Source organism: Thermobia domestica, chromosome 12 (genome assembly GCF_964235325.1).
Source record: "Thermobia domestica chromosome 12, izTheDome1.hap1.1, whole genome shotgun sequence".
NCBI classification, from domain to species: Eukaryota; Metazoa; Arthropoda; class Insecta; order Zygentoma; family Lepismatidae; genus Thermobia; species Thermobia domestica.
The window spans coordinates 3,024,609-3,043,237 of record NC_137465.1 but is presented as its reverse complement, the minus strand read 5'-3'; the positions used below and the strand labels follow the sequence as shown (position 1 = coordinate 3,043,237).

The 18,629-nt window shown below is 35.0% G+C and overlaps 1 protein-coding gene across 2 annotated transcripts; it reads right to left on the bottom strand.

Moving 5' to 3' along the window:
* Window positions 1-1,975: 1,975 nt before the first annotated feature.
* On the bottom strand, window positions 1,976-16,389 carry LOC145666304 (anti-apoptotic protein NR13-like). Of its 2 annotated transcripts, XR_014127711.1 has the most exons (3): window positions 15,573-16,388; window positions 5,749-5,918; window positions 1,976-2,241 (listed from the first exon to the last, which is right to left on the bottom strand). XR_014127711.1 is itself a non-coding variant. In XM_081733389.1 (2 exons), the coding sequence occupies exons 1-2, from the start codon at window positions 16,221-16,223 to the stop codon at window positions 5,799-5,801; spliced, it is 771 nt and encodes a 256-aa protein (XP_081589515.1). In that variant the 5' UTR covers window positions 16,224-16,389; the 3' UTR covers window positions 1,976-5,798. The 2 variants fall into 2 exon arrangements, 1 of the variants encoding a protein (XP_081589515.1); XM_081733389.1 differs by having other exon boundaries at window positions 1,976-5,918; window positions 15,573-16,389.
* Between the last annotated feature and the right edge of the window lie 2,240 nt (window positions 16,390-18,629).

Genomic DNA, 18,629 nt, shown 5'->3' with positions numbered 1-18,629 from the left:
AATATCTGTACGTCCGTTCTCCAACATATCGCATTACCTCGCGATAGCTTGACCGCGACATTATATTTTCACCATACACTTCATGCAACTGCCAACAAATGTCTTTTCGACCCCCCCCAAAAAAAAAATCACTGCACGCATTTCCAATTTGGACCCCACTTGCAGCTGTCGAGATATGTTTACGACTGATTATCAGAACACCTCCACTTGCCTCGTGAAAGCCACTACGTCACACGATACAGCTACATGTCTGCAGTGTTGCCACACAGTTTCATCAAAATAGCCTTTGACCTTCGAGCAACAAACTTTCTAACTGTTACGTATATTATATATATATATATATATATATATATATATATATATATATATATATATATATATATATATATTTGTAGTTAGTAAGGTTAAGAAGTATTAATGAGTACAAAAAAAATACACAAATTTGAAGATAAATATATAAAATTTTATTACATATTCATATACATATGTATTTGCCATATACAAAATTTTACAATATATGGACTAGATTCGTTCGTTGTAACAAACACTGCAAACTACAACTTCTCAATTTTTTTACCAGTTTTGCTCACACAATAAGGTAACATACTTTGAATTTCTAGATGCACTTTTAGAAATATGAAAATGTTTTCTGAACTAAAGTATTATAAACTTTTTTTTTTTTCCATCAAATTGTTGTATCACACAGGAATAATTTTGCCGTTGAGTTTTCAGGTTACATGGACAAAGCAATTCCCTTCATTTTTGTATTTTAATCACATTGCTATAGAACTCATTTTTTCACAAGAATACTAGTGGAAAAGACATGAGATATTCAACACAAACATTTTCAATTTCGAATATCAAGTATTTAACAATCATATCCTGCTTACAAACGAAAATCAGCTATATAAGTATACAACAAATCATATTTCTGCTCTTGATCGGATCGGATAAAACCAAATAGCCTGTAAGCTTCACTGTCGAAGTGATAACCTTAGTCGCTCTTTCCAATTGCAGCACGATGATACATAAAAAAATGAAGTATCAGAAGTTTCTTGGAAGAAAGCTTAAAAGAAGCTGTTTGTGCGATTCTACCGCTAAATACACGGATGTTGCACAGAGCTTCAAAAACAAATAATACAATTCTTATATTACTATAATAACACTCCTCCCAAAAAAGAATCTGTCGCTTTGGCCAATTTGGTTTTAAGACTGCCATTTGAGAAATTTGTTCAGTCCCCTATAGTTATCAATCAATAAAGACAAGAGAGACCGAAAGGCACACATCAATTTGAGTGTACCTGATAATCAAGCAGTACTCTTCCAACAGAATTCCACTTTACAATTCTTTTAACCTGAAATCAGCGTATATAGTTTCTTTTTTTAAAAATTCGCTTAATTCAGCTATCCACCACACAAAAAGTGCATTGACAAAATCAGTCTACCTAACGTTTTTCAAGGTTTTCGCTTCATTCGTGTTTTAATACCGGCCACCTGATACCAAGAAGCTTTGAAGACCTACATATGACTGATTTGAAGAACATTACTTCATAATGCTGAATTACGAACTGCACGCCCCTATAAGCTTTGAGTAAAACATTACGCTTCAACATATCTTTGGTTGCTGGATTTTACGTTGCTAATCAGACCCAATTTTGCAGAAAAGAAAGAATTTCAAAAATACTACTCGTATTTAAGGTTCGATATTTTAATCGAAGATGCATTAAGTTTTTTGTTTTTTTTTTTTTTTCGTTAAATAGCATGAATATTATATGAATTAGTTTTGTTTAAACTACTTTTGTTTCAGTATGGTTTTCTGCAAGATCATGTCCCCCTTATACTACTGGACTTTCAATGTGAGTCAGCTATTGGGTCTATCTGTCATTGCGCTTATGTAAAACCTGGCCAGTGGCGGCTCTTGCGAGATCATACCGGTAAAAAATTAAACTTTCATCGCATTAGGCACGTTCCCCCCCCCCTTAGTTTGAAGCAATTATTTCATTTACCTTCCCTCAAGAGACGCCACTGAGCTCAGCCCATATGCTTAAATTGTTTCGTATTGAAAATAAAGCTATTGGAATATAATTATCAATTTGAATGTGCAGTCTCCAAAATAACGACGCTGTATAGCAGTTTTCCCTCCGTGATCTGACAAGAATTACGTCACAGTACACATGTGAGTACGAAGAACGTTTCAATACTCACTCGCCAAAATTTCTCACCCAGGAAATTCAACCGCACCTGCAAATGCAAGAGCGATTACTTTTAATTTTGTAAATTTGAAAGAAAAACAAATTTGAAACCTTAGAAAAAAAAATCACAAAGAGACTCAAATAACATATGACAGAAATAGTCTGTTGTAGTTTGCAGTATATCATGCTTACAGGAAAAATAATAATAATAATAATAATAATAATAAAATAATTGCATTGCTTCACAAAACCATTACTGTATATACACACTGCTTATACATTATAACTAAAAATAATCTTTGAAAGTAAAGCTAAAGTTAAAAAAAAAAATATTGCATTTATTAATAGTTTGACAAACGAAAAAAAAAAAAAAAAAGTGTGATCTGTGTGTTCAATCCTATACAATAGGTAGCGTACTTTTAATTTCAACGCTGCTACGAGTTAAATAAGCTTAAACTTTTAAGCAACAAAAATTACTATCTGAAGCGTTCAACAACATAAAATTAAATATTTTTATTTCAATTTTTTGAGGAAAGGGAACTGCAACTCTTAATTTCTAATCTGGTAAACTCAGGGGTAAAAATATACCCTGACATCCAATATTTTTTAGTATGTAGCTCGTACCTGAATTCTGATTGTTACCTTTGCGTAACTGTTTTCCTGAGACCAGCTCTCAAAAACATCTAAAAAAAACTCGCTAAAAACAGAAAATTCTTTGGTATAATTACACTGGTACGGTATTCTTTAATTGTTTATTATAATGACATTCCTTGTACTCAGATAGTACTAAACAAGGTCTAACGCAGAAATACTTAGAAACGATACTAGTACTTTTTCTTACAAGTAGTTTAGAGTTGCAGTTTCCTACAAGCAAAGAGTTCAAGAACCAGAGCGGACCACTTCCATTTTAAGGTAGAAGTTTGCCTCCAAACAGCGGTTGCATGGCTGGGCATTTTCAAATTTTAGGCTAAAGGAGACTGTGATGACGAGAGATGAGTGAAATGGTGGAATTAAGAAAATGGGAGAACCCCGAGAAAACCTACGAGCACAGTATTTGTCCACCAGTCCACACGGCGTGAGCTGGGATCGAACCAGAGACCCCAAGCACCGGAGGTAAACGCTCTACCACTGAACCACCGCGCCTCCCTCATTTGGCCGGGGATTGAACCCCACACATAAGAAGTATTTATCCACACGAAATAATGTTGAGGTATGACATAATATTAGGTTAAGACTTAACACAAAAGATCTCAGTCATTGGTCCACTCGGGCTCTAACTCTTTACATATAATATTCACCACTTTTTGCAGGTATTAACACAGCTGCTGTAATACACGCATACATAAGTTCAATCTTTTCATGCATAATGAAAATGATAAAACACATATATGAATTTCATGTATATATTCATAACCAACGAGTAGAAACATCCCACAATAGATTAACATTACGTAGTTACTACCTCAGGTGAAGTTTCTTTTAGTATCAGTCTTAAAGCATGTAACAATGAAGGAGGATTAAATAATGATAAATTATTTTACAGATTGGCATTTACACCATGAGACTCAATACATTTTTAAAGTTAGGTTGTATCTTATACCACATCCTCTATACACATTTCATTGTAGTACATATACACCTTCAATGCAAAATGTGCCAAATTCTACTGCGAAGGTAACTTCTTTTTACTGTAAACTAAAGAAATGTATATTTAAAAACACTCATTTCATCTTATCTGTTTTTTTCGAAATACTGAACAGTCTATTAGGATAAGTTTCATTATTGTATTATGACACCTTGAACTTTCCAATAACATGTAAAGCCGCGATGAAGGAACTCCTACCTTCTTTTTCCCTTTGAAAGATCTACTCGTTTAACATATAGGCTAACAAGATTGCCTTAAAAGCTTATTCATTAATTCAGACCTCCGAAAAAAGGTAAATGTCATAGCCAATTCCGATCATAACTATTGTCTAAATTTCACTTCGAACTAAATGGAACTACTCGCTTTCGTCTTTCCTCAACATCCTTGGCCATGTAGTTTAACAAGAAAGGAATAAGAACATCTGAAGAACCCAATGAGGAAGAACAATATGCCGAATAGAGCGGCTGAAGCGGCAAACTAAGAGTTAACACAATGTTCTACAATAGCCATGCTCTATCCGATGTGTTCGTTGCTCCCCTTTTCTTGATGTCATTATCCTATTTTTAACCGCCTTGCCCAAGGGCTAAACTCGACAGTAGTAGTATCACAGTAAATTTTAAAATTTTACCTTCGTATCAAATGAATCCACGGAATTTGTGATCACTTACGAAATGATAGCTGCCTTATTAAAACTTTTCCGAAGCTTTAGATAATGGAATTGTTACAATTTATGGAACTGACGCATGGTTACAAATATTCACTTGGATTAATCTTGATATACGTTTGTCACTGCAAAAATTTTCAACGGGAACTCATCTTCCTAACCGAAGTTAACATGTACAGCAATCACATCACATGGCATCCGTCATTGTGGTACAGAAACAAAAATGTTACTTCTAGCAATGAAATATACATTAATACCTCTCAATATTACCAGTAACGAAAAATGGACTCTGAAAAATTTGAACTTTCACAGGACCACGCAAAACATTTTTTAATGGTGCAGAAGTACTTACCATCCCGTTGTCACCAAGATTATTCCACTCGCTTCCTTTTCACACGATCCAATTTGTTGGCGCACTTTCACTACTTATTTTACACAAAGCATCATTTGAAAATGATTGACACCAATATAGCACCTCTGCACCATTCAAAGTTTCAAATTAATTGTGTGAAAGCTCAAATTTTAAAAAGTGCATCTTTAGTTACTGATAATATCGAGGTACCTGTAAATATCTTTACTATTAGAAGAAAAGTTTTTGTTTTGACATTTCTATACCACAACGATAGATGCCATGTGATAAGTTTGCTGCAGACGCTGAAAGCGTCCCTAAGCAAGATGAGAGTTCCCTTCAAAAATTTCAACTATTATTAAATGACAGACATATACCAAGATTAGCCCAAGTGAATAATGGAATTCTCGCTTTATAACTTATTACTTCAAAGTGATTAGGTTCTGTAATGCATCGTTTATGATTACATTTCATTTGCATTTGGATTTACTGCGTGGCCTTCAATCCATATTCATACGATCATTTTTTTCCTTCCAAAATACACAGTAGACCTGTTAGCCAATGTCACCTCTTAAAGATATAAAACCAACTACTCTTATTACCTTTCGTTCGTTTAATATACATACGAACAAACAAAATCAGCTCTGAGATGGATGTTTCATTACATTTCAAGTGAGTAAGAATCAGAAGAACAACTCTGTTCTTTGTTTCTTAGGAACTAATAATTTTACGATACTGCTTCATATACTCAGGTACGAAACCAGACTTTTCAACAACTTACTGATGTATAAATGCTTTACAAAATATCTTCACTAATATCCACAAGTTTCTTACAGATCTTATAATCTATTTTCGGTGGTATATACTTAAAAATGATGAACTTGTACTCCCAACTTACAGCAACAGTTCCAAATGCGTACGAAGATATATTCACAGCGTCATCGATTGCTATGAATGCGTCGCCAGAAGAGTTGCAGCTATTCCCAATCCAACGCCCGTCAAAAGAAGACACCGCCAGACTTTCCCTGCCACATCTTCATCCATTGGGAACTCTTCACATAGTTTGGACTGAAAGAAAAGAAAATTGGTTAGTTTTTCTCATGGTACAATGACATTTAAATTACCGATATAAAGTATAGTGCTGGATAAGGACAACTGTTGCACAGTGTTTAACGAACATAAGTAGATTAAGTGTAAGCATATTTTACGTTGAGGAACAACAGCACATGTTGCTGAGATGCTATTGGTATTCACATTTAAAAGATATTCACCTACGTAATTTTTCTTCATTTCAATTTGAATACCGTATGGTTCTCCGTAATTTGAAATCTGCCGAAGGAACAAGTTTTTAACTATATTTACAGTGACGTTCTTGTTAGTATTCCAAATTTAACGGAAAGAAATATTCAGTACAGGAAATACGTACTTTCTCACTACTTTTCATTCCGAAACTATTGACAAACAATTTACAAAAACTATTACAAATTTGGTTGAGAATTCGCAACCATGTTTACAGGCTGAATGTAGTTTAAAATGGTATAATAAAACAAGACAAGAAAAATAACTAGACGTATAGGACTCAACATTGAAGTCCTAATTCTTCTTATAAGGAATAATGCCAAAGCTGCATTTGGAATGAGAAACAGATCTTACAAGAACTTGTGTAATACTTTCGCTTAATCTGCCAAGTAGAAATATATGAAATCAAATTACATATGAAGAGTAAAACAATGCTCTACACGACCGAGAATCGAACCTGGGCCTCAGGCTTGCCATACTGTTGCGTTTAGCATCTATCTGCTTTAGCCATATCTATCACCTAGAGATCGGTGCTCAACAAATCGAGACCACACTGTATTACAACTGTTGTGCTTGGACAATCCAATGTCTACAGTACAGAATACTTTTGATTGTTGAATTACATACTATGTATGATAAACGCAGGAAGTAATAATTCTAGAACAGCAATTCCTTCATAGATGCTAATTCAATGATATATGAATAATTTCAACACTATTCACTCTTACGCCTTTAAAACTAACCTGCTGGTAGCACACGCATTTCGTCTTTGACGTTGTAACTTTCAACTCAATCTTGAGTACTTTCAGAATACACAAATTTATGACGGGAATTAAGTAAAACTTACTGGTCAAGTTGGTAATTGATTTAGAGTTCAACACCTCTTTTCAACACGGAATCTACAAGAGACCTAAATTTTAACGTGGAATCGAAACCACACAAGCACTCGCAAGGAACAGATTAATCGAACCAGGGTTTCTCGAGCCGAAGACACACATATCACCTACTTTTAAATTACCATATACGCATATTTTGGAGTCATCAGTTGATTCTTTTCTATAAAGAAAATGTTATATTCCGTGTAAGACATTTAAGAACTAAATAAATTCAACAGTTACCAAAATCACGAGATACACGCACTACATACATATTATACTGCATGTACAGTATATATATATACAACGCCAATAAGTATCAGCCCCCATCCCCCCTCAAAAAATCTTCCCCTTAGGAGCTTGTATCCATAAAGCGAAGAGCTACTTTTACAGTTAAAAATGTTCCTTTACTCTGCTGAGTAATTAATATTGACATTTATCATATCAAAGTTGGCGAAGAATGACTTGTTTTAATGTCAGGTGCGTCAACTAGAAAAAAAAAAAAAAAAAAAAAAAAAAAAAAATTACTTATGGCGAATCATTAATTGCAATGGGCATTTAGATTCATGTCACTACAGCCTTGTGACTTTAGAGTGCTGTAGTATTCGTCAGTGTATTAATGTGATGTACGGTCCGCAGAAAAAAAAAAAAAAAAAAACTGCAATATGAGCATGCAAGTTTATTGTGAATCTACGCCTAACAGCCCAGGGAATCAACATAACGTCTCAGTGGCACGAATCACGTCAGGAGAAACCTCGGTGTCCTCCCCTGCACACTTATTTTGAAGCAAAATACTTCGTCGTTTCACAAACTTACATGCTCCTGTTGCAGGTTTTTTGCTGCGGACTGTACAATAATTGATTCAATAAATAAGGTCAAGTGATTGAGAGTTCATAGTGATTCAGCTTCGGCTTCTATTTAGTCCTCTGACATTGCAACTAATCCTGCCTAACCATTGATAAATTCTCTTGCATTTAGTACGTATCTCGGTCCAACATGACTGACGCCAGCTAACAGCATTCGTCTATGATTCATTTGTATGCTAAACTCTTCTCACATAACCAAAATTGGAGTTACTGTTGTATCACAAAAACTCCTAAAATAATACACACCTAAACTAGCTCTCTTCACAATGGCATGAGCAAATAAGGCTTTTTTTTTTTAATTCTCCTCATGAGTTCATGTAACTATAATGGAAATTTGCCACTTAGGAAGAAAAGCCAATCTCAAAAAAATCTATAGACACCTCCAATGTCTTAGAATAGAATATTCGCATTAATACAGTCAGCTTTACACGTTGAATTTATTATGCAGATAGATCCAGTCCTGCCCACTTTTAGTTATACTAAAATAATTTTGATTAATGATAAACAAATGTAAATTCTTTTATCACATTAAGAAAAAGCAAGTGCTCCTTTTAAGAAGTAAACAAAATTACTTCGAAAATTTAGGAGAGTATAAGATTAAAGATTACTTAAAAACACGAAGACACGCTTCTGAAGAAAGCCCAAAACTTATTCTACTGGTTTGCTTTCAAAACTTGTAATTGAGTTATATTCTTATTTACGAAACTTCAACAGGTATCAAAACCAACCAGTGAATTTAACGATATATGCAGGGCTTGAAAAATCCACTCGCCTGCTCACCAGTGGCGAGTAAAGTCCGAATAATCAAAAACATGTTTTATTCCACGTCACTCCCTTTTTCTACTTGTAAGAGACATGTCAATAAAAAAATGTATTGATACGTTTACTGTGTCGCAAAAAGAGTTTTGTTTATTTGTATAAACACTGTGACTGCAAAATGGTCTGGCTAGTAGATTTTCTGGCTGACGAGTACTTGCAGGATTTTTCAAGCTCTGTGTATATGGTATAACATTAGTAATACTGAGTTGAGTTGAGTTGATTTTGAGTTTAACGTCCCGTTCAGCAGCGAGGCTATATGAGACGTGGACCTACTGATTAACGTGGAATCCGAACCACATGAGCTCCCGCCGGGAATCGAACCCGGAATAGCCACGCCAAAGGCGCGTACGCTAACCGCTTAGCCATTTGTAATACTGTAAAACAAAGATTATAAAATCTCTGCTTACTCTCATTCAAGCCTGAAACATGTGCCCTTCATGAAAGGTCGTAATCTGCAATTATACCTAATAATTCTGTAGCACTGAAATATTAATTTTGCAAAGCTACGGTTACCATAAATTTGAAGTAAGAATTGCAACTAATTTATTACTAGTTTGGAAACAAGACTTAATTGCTTGATTAATGTTCACATCCTTTGTGACCAGCGGAGAGAATTTAGAGTGGGCTCTGGACCATTCTAGTTGCATTTGATGTTCCTTAACGGAAATCGAACATTATAACACAAGTCATGATGTGAAATGGAAAGTTGGGGAACTGAAGGCGAGCCCTACCACTCACATACACAAAAACCTGTCCAAAAAGAATGACAATGGTGAAAAGAGAACCTGCAGCAGATAAAATTGAGACGCATCTAAAAACAATTCCTTTATAACATCGAAACTTGTAAGCATGTTCTACAGATTTCTTATGTTAATTTTCTTTCAAGTTCGTTAAGTTTTTTCTTAAGTCTTAAAAATTTTCATTCAATAAATTAAGAAATAGAAACAGTTCAGGTGATGCAAGAAAACACTTATCTTTGAAATATATAGCTAGCAGATGATTATTTATAAAATCTGTCCTCGAGAAACCTGGAGGTAACTGGTTAGGTGTTAAAAATACTAAGGTCCGTTACATCATTAAGAATAATATAAAATGTATTTTCTCTTTTTGCATTTTATCCGAAAATATTTATATTCGCATAAAACCATGATCCCTGAGTTATTCCTTCACTTACGTTACGTAACGAAAAACGAGCTGTATGGATTACTTTTCTGATTCATAGAAGGAAAATTTTGGATCTGGAAAACACTACATGACAAATACTACGAGAAACATTTATCGATTACTATAACCTTAACACAAAATTAATATGAATAAAGTAGAAAATGTTTCTGACAAGTCAATAATTAAACAAACGTAAGGAACAATCCAAGTGTAATTAGACTTAAGTTTAGAGATGACCCTCCACTCTCAAACCTACAAAAAAAGCAGTTAAAACAGTAAAAATTCTTAGGTTAGGTTACCCGGTAAGATTATAACAGTGTGACTAGACAGACGGGTTCTCATAGAAGCTTCAATTATCTCCCAAATTCAGTAATCCGTGGTTTTCATAAAAATTTAATAGATTCTCCTCATTATTCTTATAGAATTCTGTAAAGCTGAATGCAGAAATATCACATTCAACGCATCGATTCGCCATTCTATACGACTACCATGCTGTCGAATCATCGAAACTTTCTGCGTCTTGGAAACTGTACCATCTTTTACACACCTAAACATCACGTAAGAACTCCAAATCATCATTTCTTACCTCACTTCCCCTGTAAATTTTCCTATTTTTTTTAATTAAAAAAAAAAAAACTGAGGGCTTCTCTAAACTTAAACCTGTAATTCTAAAACAATACTATAAGATCAAACAAAACTGCTTCAGCATTCTTACTTTCAAACACGTTGACACGATGATACTAAAATTATGTAAGAATTTACAACAAACAAAAGATTATTTTCTATCGGATTAAAAAACTTCTCCAAAACGTTGAAAGAATACTTCTGGAACACGTATTACACTAAGATGTTTATATGTGATTCAAGGCGCATGCTAAGTATCGTAAGCTTATCTATATTCATAATTTAATATACAAACAAGAATACTGTATATTATCATTATTATTATTATTATTATTACTGTAGTTGGAAAGTGCATATTTTTCTCACGTTTCTTCGTATAAATGACATCAGTCATTAGCCTAATCGATCCTATTAGCATTTCGTATATTCATTCTCCTTAGACAGAAGAAAGAATTTAGATAAGGTCAATTTTATCGCAACCTTAAAACAATTCTGTACTGAACAGTCACAATGGCTGTATTTATCTGATCAATACGCTGTAACCTGTATTAGTACATACGGAAATGGTTACATCGTGACTAAGCTCCAAACCACCATTCAGGAATTGCTGTTCCAGTATATCTTGTCTTAATCTCCTGTACTACAATCTAATTTTGGTTAAAATTCTATATATTAACTTAAAACCTTACTGGACATGAATATATTTAATTACCGAAATGGTCAATGAAAACACATATTTAGAGATTTTTTTTCTAACCCAAGATCAGCTGTATTAACCATCACATTTCATGGCGTTAATTGGGAGGGGTTATGCAACAACCAGTCAACCCACAAGCTAAAAAAAAAAAGTCAACCCTGCTGGAGGGTTCGAACGTATGTAAGGAACATACTAAAAAATCCTGGTAACGCGTTTGCGATCGGTCTGCCATCTATGAAAAGTCAAACCACACACGGTAATATCTTCTGGGATCGAGAAATCTATAACTGCGATTTCCTCAAAACTGACTCGTTATGGGTTGAATGGTTGTTGCGTAACACCGCCCAATTGTATTACGAAAATTAGTAGAAAAAAAAGAAAGAAACTGCGTACAAATCCACTGCAATTGCATTAAACTGTTTCAGCGATCTTTGTAGCTTTCTCAGTAGCGCTCTGAAACGTGTATGGAAGTGGAACCAACCTACCTACTAACCTATATGGGAGGGAGGGGGAATGCTGTGTTCTAGAACCTTCTAAGTTTCATTTCTCAGAATTTCATTTTGTACTTCTACAAAACAAGCTCTACATTACATGTTAGAAAAGAAGTTGTAATGCAAAGTATCTGAAGTAGCAGATTGTTCAAAAAGAAGAGCTGCTAATTGCAATTTTAAATCTAATTTTTCACCTGGTTACACGAAAGAAAGAAAAAAAAGTGCAAAACTAAATTCTGAGAAGTGAAATTCATGTCGCTTCACAAAACTGGAGACTGCTGAAACCTTTAGTGGAATTAAAGGGCATCTGAACGCAGTAAGAGTTTTTATATATTCCTTAAGAATGACAAAAACAGGGTCAAATCACATCCTTCAATAAGTATGAGAATTTCACCGGTATAGACATATCGGTTACATATTTTTTTTTAAAAAAAAGAAATCATGACTCTACAGCATTTAATCGATTTGCATGCTTGTAAGTTGGTTTAAAATGTCAATTCTGGCAGATCGAAAAAGCGAGTGGAAAGTTGAAAAATGATCAGGGAGACAATCTTACATAATCAATTTATAAGACATAACTTAAGCTTATCTTACAGTGGTCAGTCGTAGAAAATTCTTTACTGTACATTCTTAGAAGTTGTCTTAATTGCTAAAGAACCTCTCTACTTTGTAAGTTCAACTCGACAAAGGAAACAGCACGGATCTTGAAATGTAGCTGAAGAAATTCTGACAATTGAACACTTGAAGATAATCTCAATTTCCTAATTTCTTTTAATATGCTCTTCGATTTCTAATCTTGTTATTTATTGAAGTCAGCGTCCCTTTGCAACACCGAGGCTATTGGACAGTGGGACCTACAGTTTAAGGTGGAAACCAAACCACGGTAATGCGAGACCACCACCCACTAGCTACTAGGTCAGTGCAGTTTATTTTAACGCCCCTTTCTGCAGCGAGGCTATATGAGACGGAACGTACTGATGAATCACATGAGCTCCGCCGTGAATCGAAGCCGGGTATTAGGTCAATGGAAAGGGTAATTATTTCTTTGATAAAATAGTATTACCTTCCTATCGGTAATTAGCACTACTGACAATGCGTTTTCCAAATTTATATCTTCCCCTTCCTCCCACTTATTTAAATATCAGAAAAGATCACGCTATAAACAATGTATACGAAGGCGTATAGGGGTGATCCTATTTCAAACCAAACCAATCACATCTTGACCAAATTGAGATAGGCTATGAGTGACCGAATTGGGGGCTGAAAATTGTATCATGTCAGAATGCACTCGACACAATTTACTCCATCTCTTAGCAAACTAAAGCAGCTACAGACGTGGTTCATCCTGGTATTAAAAAATAAATTCCGTTCTAAACACAAATGTTACTACCTCAATTTCGTCAAAAACTTAGTTCATTTTAGCAATGAATCCCCTTGTAGTAACACTTCAATCCCACAAGCAGAGCAAAACATATTTTAATAATTTTACTCATTGTCAAAGTGGAAGTTGGCCATTAGGTTATCAGAAGTAATTATTTATTATCTACCTAGCATAACTACTACTAACTATTCTTAAAGGAACGATTTCCTCACATATATAGGGGAGTCCTCTGGGATTCCCCAGCCTGAATAAATTGAGTTTCTCTTAAACAACTTCGTTTAATTCAATCTCACAAAATCATATTTAATATTTTTCTGGATATTCGTAAATTTGTCATTAACAACTATTCAATCTAAATTTCTAAGAAAGAACCTCAGTATAATTTAAGATGAAGCTTTTGCTTTGGTATTCGAACTATCTTCGAAAATTTTACGATTAGAATAGCGTTATTGACTCAACTGCCACTAAAAATACTTAAATTAGTCAAATTTTTTTCGTAAATCCTTGTTTAACTGATCTTTAGTTGTTTATTGTAAGCGTATCAGTTAATGCTAGTGACACACACACACACACATCGGCACCCAGGAGTTACTACTTGCGCCTATGTTGTAACCCAATCCCTTTTTGATTCGCCAGTTACTTTTCCCAAAACTCCGAATTTTAAAAACTTATGGTAATAATATAATATAGACGTTTCTTCATGGTTACGTTTAGTTGTTATGCAGAAATAATACAAGCCTTTTACTAACTTTTCTACAGTTTTGGGCCGCACCCATGAGCCAGAAGTACTCAAATTGAAAATAATTACTGGAAAAATACAGTACTGAAATGGTTTCGGATATTATATGTTCAAGTGAAGCACGACATCCTCGTTTACATATATACCCACCATAGCTCTCGCGCATGCTCCCTACGGACTCTTCTCTTTGCGGGCCTACCTGCTACGCCCCTGTACTGACATAGATGCAATCCGTGCTATATAGTGGAAACCTGCTAGCACAGATTGGTTAGGATTTCTTGCACTATAGACTTTACATATGCTCTAATTATACCCATAACGTTCACGCCCTTCTGCAGCTAATCTGTACGGAGGGCACTCAGGACAACATAACGTAAATATCTAAGAGTAACAAAAGGAGAGAAATTACATTTTTAAACAATTTGTAAAGTGAAACATTCCGACTCACATCTGCAGAATAAATTCCCCTTCCCAATATTTAAGTTCTTCCAGAAATGAATGTCCTCTGGGGTTAAGTTCCAAAGTTGGGCGTCCGTTTCCAGCAAAATTTTTAAAATTTACAGGAAAGATATGGATAATTTGATCGTTTGTGTGCTTGATAATATATAAGGGTTTCGAAAAATCTGTGTTTTTGTCATATATAAGCGGTTATGAACATGGGACTATACGCCGAGCGGAAAGAACTACTTGGCGCAAGGTAACTGAACAGTTGCATTGTGGGGAAATAACGAGCATTTATGTTATTAACATGGCGAATGTACAAGGGCAATGAAGCAACAGTTTTAACATTTGTAAAGCAATACGTTGAAAACGAGCAAAATCTTTTAGAAGTGTGTGAAGAGCACGGATTAATAAACCTAATAACAAATTGCAAAAAATGTGGAAAGGAGGTAAGAGCGAAAAAACGTGGCGAAAGCAGACGTCCAACTTCGGAATAAATGCCGTCCTCTGGATATACTGAATTCTACTTCATGAATTTTAAAGTTTGTGAAGTGACTATTGTCCGAAAAGGTTCTAGATTACTGGTCCCCCTATATTTTCCATAAATAGAAGTACATGCCCCTTCTTCCTTATGCTTGGCATGATGTTTCTTTAGTGGCTGTTAACACTATTTATTATTAATTATATTACCCGTTTTGAGAAGGGGATTTTGGGCCGTACGTGTAGAAATGTTTATTGTTGTCGGCGGGGCTTGCCTCCCCCTCTCCTATGCTTTGAAGAAGTATTTAACTTTTTGTAAAATACTAATACTTTAGGTTCTTGATATAGTCGAAGGTTGTTCTGCTATACTTTTATAGAAAATTGTGTTGATGTCGGGGGGAGGGGTTAGGGAGATGCGGGTCAGTGGTATGGGTGACCCGGAAGATCCGAAAAAAAATGTATTATTTTCTTCTGGCCATCTAATAATACAGTTTTTCGGCTCTTCTGTATCGTCTATATCACTGACCCGCATCCAGAGGAGGGTGACCAGTAATCTAAAACCTTGCCCTATTGTATTTAACTACGATATTGACTAAACCATGCAACAGAGGGACGGATAACTAAGTTTGACCTGGAAATTATTCTAGACACTCCAGCAACAGTGTTCATACATACTTTCTTATTTCGGAATTTATGAGAGGGCTAATAACAAAACTAAGTATTCTTTAGACTACAAAATTACTTACTCAAAATGGAGCTTAAATTTTCAAGTTAAACAAAATGAATTACATACATGACTGTAACTTTCGATACATATGGAAGAGAAATCAGGTTTATAATACTAACCCATCCGCCTTCTTTCCTTATGAACGCAGACAATTTCTCTGCCACGTAGGCTCCAATAAATGTCGCTACTTCCACTGTATAATTTTCTGTATGCTCTGTTTGACAAAACAAAGCCAGGCGACCTCCAAATGCATATAATGCGATGATGCGTCCCCACGTAATAGAGCCCTCTTCAAAAAGTTCGTCTGCCACTACACAGAAGGCTTGATAGCCCACTTCAGGTATAACTTTCGTTCGTTTCATCATTCCCGTAAACAAAATTGAATGTTTTTCCAATAATTTATCCACACAATTGCGCAAACACACAGACACTTTATCATCATGAACTAATTCTTTTTTGCCAACTAAGCTGAAAATCACATCACGAGCTAAACGTTCTGCCTCTTGCTGTATTGGATCGATTGTAGTTTGAGTTGATTTATTGTGTTTGTCATTTGAAAACATTTCATGCAGTTTTCGCTGCACTCTTTCCACAAAAGTCACATCTTCATCATCATCTCCACTAGAATCTGAAATATCAGATCCTATGCCACTCGATGTTGATATTTGCGTACTCAACGGCGGTCGTTTATCGAATATGTCCGCGTCTATGAAATCAGTCTGCGTCGCAGTTTCCTCCTCTTTAATGCTTGCATCGGTCGATGGAGCCATTCTATAAACTGTTAATATGTTTAACTACACACGAAATACTATAGAGAACGCGCAGAAGCTACAACTTGCGTGCCTCTCTCCCGATGTTAGAGAAACACAATGGGTAATGGCAGAAAAGCAGGCGGTGAAGCGAGGTGAGACGGAAAGGACGGGAAGCTTCTACCACCCATGTGTGTCTGACCTCAAGCGGTGTTGCCATATTTTCCTAGCTGCTCAAAATCTTACCCGCTAAACAATTTGTTGATTTTAATTTTTAAATTAATTTTGTGCTAAAAATGAAATAAACCACACAAAAGAGAAATTATGGCCATATATTACAATATATTTCTAAATCTAATTTGTATTGCGAAAGTTCTTGACAGAAAAGAAAAGAAAATGCTGGAGTATTACCAAGAGAGAGAATAGGAATAAATATAAAAATGAAATTAACTTTTTGAAGTTATCTCTGATATAATTAAAAGTTTTTCCTGTCTTCTTGTTTCTATTTTTCGCAGTATATTATGTACTAATAGTGTATGTATTCTAGGAGTACGATGTACGAAGTAAAAAATAATTTTATCAGCGCAGATATTACTATGCGCGCGCCCTGTGTAGGAGGCTAGCGAAAGTATGTCGGCGGAAGCTTTTTGTTTCGAATGAATGAACAAGTCTTTTTTTGTTGTTATCGTTAAAGGACAAATATATTCGATATTTTTAATGAATAATCTATGCAATTGAGCTTGAGAATAAACATAGATACATTTTACAATTAATAAAACAATAATATAAAGTATATTTAAGTTATTTACTTTCGTTTCTGTATTGGCCATCATACCAGCTGTGTTATGACGTCACTCTGGAATGTTGCTGGAGTGCACTAAAGCTATCCCTGTAGGCAATGTTGATGTTCGGAGAAACGAATGAGATGAAATTAGGGATGCAGGCTCTTCTCGCACTGAAGTCGCACAGCTACATTGTATGTGTATGTGTGGGTGATATAATACAATTTCTTCATTATTCAAATTTATTTGGGGAATAACGTGGACACGTCACCCAGAAGAAGCTGAAAATTCTTATACCTTTGTGAAACTTCCAGAAAGACGGAACCTGAAATATCAGAATTAAATAAATAAACAGTCACCAAAAGTAACAGCATAGATTTTCCTCATTATAATTTACATATCGATGATTTAAAAAGCAATATTTTTAAAATATCGCATGAATTATATGTTTTGGAGAAAACCGGGACATTTGCAATTTTGAGCAATTTTGACGAGTGTGAACTTAGCAGAGCCACTTTTGATAATTATAAATATTTTCACCCCATACGTTTGTACTGCGTTTGTACCGGTTTGTACCGTAAAAATTTTCGATCGTACCGGTCTCAAATTCGAAAAAATCGAAAAATAAAGTGGTCCTCCTAAGTTCACGTGAACTTAGCAGGACCACTGATAAATTTCTACAAATTTGATAATTTTTCACTACGAATCGTATGTACTGCGTTTGTACTGGATTGTACCGTAAAAATTTTTGTTTGTACCGGTCTCAAATTCGAAAAATCGAAAAATAAAGTGGCCCTGATAAGTTCACGTGAACTTAGCAGGACCAGAATACAAATTTCTACAAATTTGATACTTTTTCTGTACGAATCATTTGTACTGCGTTTGTACCGGGTTGTAAGGTAAAAATTTTCGTTTGTACCGGTCTCAAATTCGGAAAAATCGAAAAATTAATTGGTCCTCCTAAGTACACGTGAACTTAGCTAGACCACTGATAAATTTCTACAAATTTGATGATTTTTCTGTTCGATTCATTTGTACCGCATTGTACCGTAAAAATTTTCCTTTGTACCAGTCACAAATTCGAAAAAATCGAAAAATAAAATGGTCCTGCTAAGTTCACGTGTACATAGCAGGGCCAGAATACAAATTTCTATAAATCTTAAGATTTTTCTCTTTGAATTGTTTGTTCTACGTTTGTACCGGATTGTACCGTAAAAATTTTCGTTTGTACCGGTCCCAAATTCGAAAAAATCGAAAAATAAAGTGGTCCTCCTAAGTGAACTTAGCAGGACTAAGGGATTTTTTCGAATTTGGGACCGGTACAAACAAAAATTTTTACGGTAGAATCCGGTACAAACGCAGTACAAACGATTCGTAGTGAAAAATCATCAAATTTGTATAAATTTATCAGTCATCCTGCTAAGTTCACGTGAACTTAGGAGGACCACTTTATTTTTCGATTTTTTCGAATTTGAGACCGGTACAAACGAAAATTTTTACGGTACAATCCGGTACAAACGCAGTACAAACGATTCGCAGTGAAAAATTATCAAAGTTGTAGAAATTTACCAGTGGTCCTGCTAAGTTCACGTGAACTTAGCAGGACCACTTTACGTTTCGATTTTTAGGATTTATGACCGGTACA